At 41.0% G+C, this 7500-nt stretch overlaps 2 protein-coding genes across 2 annotated transcripts in view; one reads left to right on the top strand and one right to left on the bottom strand.

Annotated features, from left to right (window-relative positions):
- Positions 1 to 2574, top strand: part of etfdh (electron transfer flavoprotein dehydrogenase) — a 9393-nt gene extending 6819 nt beyond the window's left edge. Inside the window, exons 8-13 of the mRNA XM_060885305.1 lie at positions 163 to 303; positions 548 to 691; positions 762 to 930; positions 1022 to 1204; positions 1323 to 1544; positions 2016 to 2574. Coding sequence (XP_060741288.1) covers positions 163 to 303; positions 548 to 691; positions 762 to 930; positions 1022 to 1204; positions 1323 to 1544; positions 2016 to 2179 — 1023 coding nt within the window. The 3' untranslated portion in view covers positions 2180 to 2574. The remainder of the gene's footprint in view (positions 1 to 162; positions 304 to 547; positions 692 to 761; positions 931 to 1021; positions 1205 to 1322; positions 1545 to 2015) is intronic.
- Positions 2556 to 7500, bottom strand: part of ppid (peptidylprolyl isomerase D) — a 7753-nt gene continuing 2808 nt past the window's right edge. Inside the window, exons 5-10 of the mRNA XM_060885306.1 lie at positions 6085 to 6207; positions 5516 to 5622; positions 5270 to 5414; positions 3898 to 3984; positions 3512 to 3554; positions 2556 to 3095 (exon numbers count right to left, since the gene is read on the bottom strand). Coding sequence (XP_060741289.1) covers positions 3007 to 3095; positions 3512 to 3554; positions 3898 to 3984; positions 5270 to 5414; positions 5516 to 5622; positions 6085 to 6207 — 594 coding nt within the window. The 3' untranslated portion in view covers positions 2556 to 3006. The remainder of the gene's footprint in view (positions 3096 to 3511; positions 3555 to 3897; positions 3985 to 5269; positions 5415 to 5515; positions 5623 to 6084; positions 6208 to 7500) is intronic.

Below are 7500 nucleotides of genomic sequence, written 5' to 3'. Positions count from 1 at the left end.
TTCTGAATCAATCCGACAATGTTTTTTTGGACAGATGAACAAAAAGTGAACGTTGGATGCATAAACAAAACTTTTTTTTTTTTTTTAGAAACGGTGTTTGCTTCACCGTTTCTAACTGAATGGAGCTTTTACATACGCACTAACACACACTATTTCCCCCAGCTGTGGATTATCGATGAGAAGAAATGGCACCCGGGTCGAGTAGAGCACTCTGTGGGGTGGCCTCTGAACAGGAACACGTACGGAGGCTCCTTCCTGTACCACCTCAATGAAGGAGAGCCTCTGGTGGCCCTGGGCTTAGTGGTAAGTAAACATAATGAACTAGAGATATAGTTGAATCCCTTGTTATTTTCTCACCGTTTTTGAACCCTGAGCTCTGCACTGAATAGATGGTCTGGTCACTGAATAGATGCACAGGATGGATGAGTGGATATGTCAATTCTCCCAAAAAAAAAAATAAAGACACCTGCTGATGAAACACAATGAGTCCCTTCTCCCTCTCTCTTTCTGTGTGTGTGTGTGTGTGTGTGTGTGTGTACGCTCCCAGGTGGGTTTGGACTATACTAACCCTTACCTGAATCCGTTCAGAGAGTTCCAGCGCTGGAAGCATCACCCATCCGTAGCTCCCACTCTGGAAGGAGGAAACCGGATCGCTTACGGAGCCAGAGCTCTAAACGAAGGAGGCTTTCAGGTACCTCAGGTGTCTCAGTATTTGAACTTATTTATTTACCTGCCTAACGTAACTATGTCTCCCTCCTCAGTCTATACCAAAGCTGACGTTTCCCGGCGGTGCTCTGATCGGCTGCAGCCCCGGCTTCATGAACGTCCCCAAGATCAAAGGAACGCACACGGCCATGAAGAGCGGCATGCTGGCCGCGGAGGCCATCTTTAACAAACTGACAGACGAGAACCTGCGATCCGAGACGGCAGGCACGTGACCCGAAGCTACTCGGAAACACAAAACATACAGGATATGAAGCTAACGAGATCCAATAGAACGTGTTTGTCATTTTTCTGTTAGGTATCCACGTTCCTGAGTATGAGGAAAATTTGAAGAATTCCTGGATCTGGAAGGAGCTGCGTTCCGTGAGGAACATCCGGCCGTCGTTCCACAACTACTTTGGGCTCTATGGGGGGATGCTGTACACTGGAATCTTCTATTGGATACTGAGAGGGAAAGAGCCATGGACACTAAAACACTGTGGTGAGAAAATAACAGACTAAAAAAAACAAAAAGCTTAAAATTGAATGACTCATTAAACTTATTTTTTTAATTGTTGTATTGTATTGTCGCACACATTGATGATGATTTTGTTTTGCAGGTCTGGACTCTGCCCAGTTGAAGCCAGCGAAAGACTGCACACCCATCGAGTACCCGAAGCCTGATGGGAAAATCAGCTTCGATCTCCTTTCTTCTGTGGCACTGAGTGGAACCAATCACGAGCACAACCAGCCTCCTCACCTCACACTGAAGGATGACAGCATTCCCGTCTCACAGAATCTCGCCATCTACGACGGCCCTGAACAGAGGTTTTGTCCTGCTGGTGTGTTTGTGCTTTTGTCTTTAAAAGTCCAATAATCTATTTTCTTTTTAATATTCCTTACTTGTATAAACAACCTGTAAGATATTTATGGATACGAGTTTAAAAAAAAGATTTGTGAACATGAGCCAACCTTTTAGCGATCACGGCTTATAGTACGCTAAGGCGGCTTACACCACAGAGCCGTCGAATCCTAACATCTGATTGGTCGGTAGGTGTTGATCGATTTTCTGTAACAGTAGTGCTGTTCGTTCAATTATATCAGTGTTTTTATAGTAACGGCTCAGTCACAGAGACTTGTGGAATAAATCATTCATGTTAATTTTATTTGTTTAATAAAACAATTAGGCAAGAAGAAATCGTCAAATCCGATTTGATACCGATCTGCTTTAGGTGTCAGATTGGTACATGATTTTAGATTTTTGGCTGTTTTTCTATGTAAAGTTTTTTTTTTTTTATTTCTTTTCTTCCCAGGTGTGTACGAATTTGTTCCTCTGGAATCAGGCGAAGGTATGAGGCTACAGATCAACGCACAGAACTGTGTGCACTGTAAAACGTGTGACATTAAAGATCCCAGCCAGAACATCAACTGGGTCGTTCCTGAGGGCAGCGGAGGGCCAGCTTATAACGGCATGTGATCGCGTGTTAAATTTCCTGTGGCTTTATTCAGGCACGTCTTTCTCTCACACGCACAAACTTATAAAAAAAAATATATATTAAAAAAATAAAAAAAAATCTGTGCGCCTACAGGTCAGAATAATCGCATGTTCACCATGATGGGAACATTTGTGTGTAATCGTCATGACTTAAGTGGCGTTAATTGTGTTTAACGTACGTTTAATCGGCTTGTACGGTTTTCAAAGCGTCAGGTGAAACAGAGCGTTTGTGTAGAAACGCACACGTGCAGATATGGGCCAGATGCCTGTATGTGAAATGAGCATATAAGCTAACAGCAGTTTACCTCTATGGCCTTGAGGTTTGCATTGTATATAAAGACAAACTGGTAGAATAAACTCATTTTACCAAACCACAAGCATCTGTTTTATTCTGCCTGTTTAAAACACCACATTTATTGTCAGTGAGTTCACATTACCACAGTCATCTAATTAAGATCAAAGAAACAAAAAGATTTTTTTTTTTTTACTTTGAATTGGTCAAATAAATATAAAGACAAAAGAGCCAATCAGTTTTCTGATTAAATAAAGAATTTTAACAGTAGTTTAGATGCAACCGAACGTCTGACCCTCACGTTCACACGGATTCAAGTATTGTATGCTAACTATAATGGATCATGATCTCTTGATACCTCCTTCTGTAAGCTGCGTATCTTTATCAGGCTGGAGATCTCTGGCTCTAACTTTTTTCTCCTGCGTTTACTCTTATAACTACATGATCGATGGTTGAGCAAAGAGCCGTGAGCTGACGTAGAGCCGCACGTAGTCGTGGCACGTCGCTGCTGCGTCCTTTACGCAAACATCTTGGAGTAGATCTTCTTTTCTCTTTCGTTTTCTTCCTTCACTTTTTGCTTGACCTTCAGCATCTCGTTTGCAATAGCTGTAAGGAATATTAAGTGAATGTTGTAAGGAGCTTGGTCGTGTTCCCACATAACATACAGTGCTTGTCGGTTGCTCTATCAGTCAATTCGCAACAGCATGATCACATGACCAGCACGTTCTCTAGATTTTAACCGCACAAAGTGGGACCTCTGGTGTTTAAAGAGTGTTATTACAATAATGTGTGATAAACAGAATCTCGTGCATTGTCACGTCTTGGTATCGTTACGCACGGACGTTGCACCCTAAAAAATTTGTAAGCAAGTTGAATCGAAATTGATCCATGAGTGAAGACGGTCTATCAATGAGACTGTTGAGGAGAATAACAGGGCTGATAATGGAAGCTTCAAATGACCTACATTGCTGAAATCTAAAGAAAACCCAGGGGACGACACCGAGCTGGAAGTTTCATCTTACCTTTGTCTTCTGGTGCGATCTCCTGCGCTTTCTTCAGATCGATCTGTAATTTGATAAGAGGAAAAGATCAATGTCAGACGTACGTCTCTACAGATGTGTTGAATTGGATGAATAAAGCTGTGATCTGACTGAACGGGAGTCTTGACGACTTTGCTCTAAAAACGTTTAAAAGTGACCATCGATCATGGATGGAGATCGGATCAGGAATAACCTCTGCGATGAGATGGAAGCATGCGTTCATCTGCGATTTCAAACTATCTGTTCTTTAAAACAATCTCAAGAGTTCTAACGAGAGAGGCTTGTTTCATGGGCACAGATTTCAGTGTGTGTTCATTCAAACAACCGAGATATAAAGAGCTCACAGTGTGTGTAATCATCTTTCGTACCATGGCCTTGCTGAACTCCTTGAGGCCTTGCCAGGCCTGCGCTCTCCTGAACAAAGCCTTAGCAAGGTTCTGATTCACCTCCAGAGCCTGTGAGGAACATAGTGAACAAACATGAATCAGATCATCGTAGCATCACTGAAAGCTTCTAACCTTCGATTCAATAATCAGAGCCACGGAAATCTTTTAAGCAGAGACGCGGAGAGAAAACGAGCAAATTATTGTGCCAAAAATAAAGAACATTCTGGCTAAACGGCGACGCTTCATCGTTGATGATGTCTGCAGGTTTATGATATCACTTGAGACATTCTGCCTCTCAAAAACAGGTCAAAGTGTATCAAAAGAAATGATTCAAAAGCAGACAAGAAACAGAACAGTCTTAGCTAGCTACCTGGCATTAGCATTATTATGTAGCAAACATTAGCTTCTTAAGAATTAAGTAAAATAAGCTTTGTTAGCTTGCTGAGTAGAGTTTAGCCATTTTTAAGGCAGCTAGCAACAAATCCTGAGGTAAAAATGATTAGCTTTTACAGTTATTAGCCTAATACAATTTCCTAAAAAAAAAATCCAGAGAAACATGTTAGTTAGCTAATTAGCCAACTACAATTTGAGCATTTTCTAGCCAGTCAGAAAAATGTACTGACTAGCTAGCTGGTCAGTACGGTTGAAACACTACTCCAGAATAGTGTTTAAACCGTACTGACCAGCTAGCTAGTGGCTACTAAAACAATCCTGGGGTTAAAAAAAAAATGTATTCAGTAATATAATAAGCCTGGCATGCATTTATTAGTAATTCTTAAAAACAAACATTTAGATTTAATAATTGAAGTTTTAAGAAAGCTTTGACCGCTAAACTAACTAAAAAAATCTGAAAAATATCGTTTCTAGCTAGCTACGTACAACATTAGCCAGTTATGTGTACGTTCCTGAGAAATCCTGAGGTAAAAATATTAGCTTTGGTAGCTAGCTAAGTAGAATTTTAACTATTTTCACCATCTAGCAAGAAGTCCCAAAGAAATCCTGTGGTAAAACATTGGCTTAATGCAAATAAAGACGTATATGGCCACTAGATTGCATGCTAAATTGTTATTTTTTATATTTTAAACACTACAATATATTTCTCCAGCTGTCTAACATCCTAATCGTTAATATTCTCTCTCGTATGAGATTTGTTCCCTTATTACGTAGCCGTGTTAGCAAAACCATTTTAGAGAAAGTAGCTCAGTGAATAAAAGCATGAACATTCGAGCACTTTGCGAAGGCTTAAACCTTTAAACTGTTCAATAATGTGGCATTCCAATAACGATCTGGAACTCGAGGTTTCTCTTTTAACCCAGAATAAAAAAAAAGTGTCGCCTGTCCGAGCCTAAAGTACCTCGTTGCAGCTCTCGACGGCCTCCTGCCACTGCTGAAGTTTTAGTTTACAGGCTGCGGTGTTGAGGATGCAGCTCAGACCCGTGGGCTCCAGCTTTTGCTGATCGCTCTCATCATCCAGAGTGTTGCCACATAACTCTAAATACCTGCAGTTCAAGAAAAATGAATAAGAATTTTGAGATTGGGGGAAAAATAAAGTGGTGGGAGTTAAATCCAATAGTCTCAGGTCACAGACTGAAACACTCACCCCAGAGCCTTGGAGTACTTCTTCATAGCAGCCTGCCAATTCTGGGCTTTAAAGAAATTGTTCCCGATGTTTTTGATGTCCTCGGCCACAGACAAGACTTTATCGACCTGAAAGATGAATCATGTCGTCATTGGGTTCAGCTTGCAATATAGCGAACAAGTTAAATTAACTGCAAAGAGAAACGTTGAAAGCTTGTCATCAATATGGATTTATTTATTTATTTTTTTAAAAGAAGTCTTTTTAAATACAACGCAATTTCTCATGAATGTCCCGTTTTCGGGAGAAACCATGATTTTAATTAATGCTTTATGCATGCAAATTAATCTGGGAGCTTGTTTGCGTTCTAAGCCTCCTGACTGACCATGTTATGCTGCATGTATAATTTAGTACTCGATTAATACAACTTTATTCAATTTAATACGTGCCATGCTTCGACAGCAAGAAATTCGTCAGAGTTCATAGCGAGTGTGTCGTCATGTGGCGAAGCACAACTTCAAGACCCCTTGCTGTATTTCTTATACGTGTAGACTAGATATCAGAAGACAAGACTCGTTGAGAGAAACACTTACGTCCTTAAAGTCGACGTCCGAGTCTTCAGGGAAGTCTGGGTACACGTCTCCAGAGCCGTCGTCGGAAGCCACGGCCCAATCGTCATCTGCTTTATGTTCTCCACAATCAGCAATTATACACGGCTGAGAAAAAGAGAGAGATGTTAAAATTAGACTGTGTGCCACAGGCAGCTTTCTGCACACTAAACTGCACCGAATCGCATTAAGCGCCCGGTCGCTGTCCAAGCGCTCACATGCGATTTGCAATCCTGGTTAATGCTCTGACAATTAAACTAAACGTTTCTGGCTTCAAATCCAATTAAAGTGTCTGAAAAGTTGCGTTTAAAATATCAAGCATCTTTTGAGGGACAGCATTCAATACGTATTAAAGGATAAGGAACGAGTAATGTGCTTTAACAAATTTAAGTAATCTAGTGCTGTCTGTCATCTGAATGCTTATCCACTACTGCAGTAGGTTTATCCAAATAACATGCGACTACAGGAACCCAACAGCCGTAATGAAGCTTCCCTACATCACCATGCCCACAAGTACAGAGCTTTTTTTTTTTTTGAAAGAAGTGTTGAAAATATTAAAAGTTCAAATACTTTTCAATACCTTGTTTCAGCAAGGTTATGTGTAATGTTTACTTTAAAGGAATAAGTAAGTAAATAAGTAGTAAGAACACTAATGGAGCGGAAAATGAAACCAAAAAAAATGACTAAACAGTGAAAGAGCGCCCCCTAAGTTTGTGTGTCAAATAGTCCATTAACAGCTCTGCCACTGCAGTGTCGGCTACCATAGACACCCCAAAGTTCTGCCTTATATATGGTACCGCTGCTTCACTTTTTACTTTACATGACCACAATCCAAATTAAGTCTTGTTTAGCAGACTTTTTTTTTTTTGCGTTCTTTCAAAGTCATTAAATTAACTGAGTTTTATGAAGGGGGGCACGGTGGCTTAGTTTTTAGCACATTCGCCTCACGCCTCCAGGGTTTGGGGTTCGATTCCCACCTCCACCTTGTGTGTGTGGAGTTTGCATGTTCTCCCCGTGCCTCGGGGGTTTCCTCCGGGTACTCCGGTTTCCTCCCCCGGTCCAAAGACATGCATGGTAGGTTGATTGGCATCTCTGGAAAATTGTCCGTAGTGTGTGAGTGAATGAGTGTGTGTGTGTGTGTGCCCTGCGATGGGTTGGCACTCCGTCCAGGGTGTATCCTGCCTTGATGCCCGATGATCGGCAGATAGGCACAGGCTCCCCGTGACCCGAGGTAGTTCGGATAAGCGGTAGAAAATGAGTGAGAGTGAGAGAGTTTTATGAAAATGTAAGCGTTCGTTATATGTTCTTCATTTTAAATTAGACACTGTAATTCATATACTTATATATGGAAAAATAGACAATTTGATGCAGATCATTCAATACTCCATCAGTGAGTCTCCT

Source organism: Tachysurus vachellii, chromosome 13 (genome assembly GCF_030014155.1).
Source record: "Tachysurus vachellii isolate PV-2020 chromosome 13, HZAU_Pvac_v1, whole genome shotgun sequence".
NCBI lineage: Eukaryota > Metazoa > Chordata > Actinopteri > Siluriformes > Bagridae > Tachysurus > Tachysurus vachellii.
Note: the sequence above shows the minus strand (reverse complement) of the source record. Positions and strands in the feature narration are given on the sequence as shown.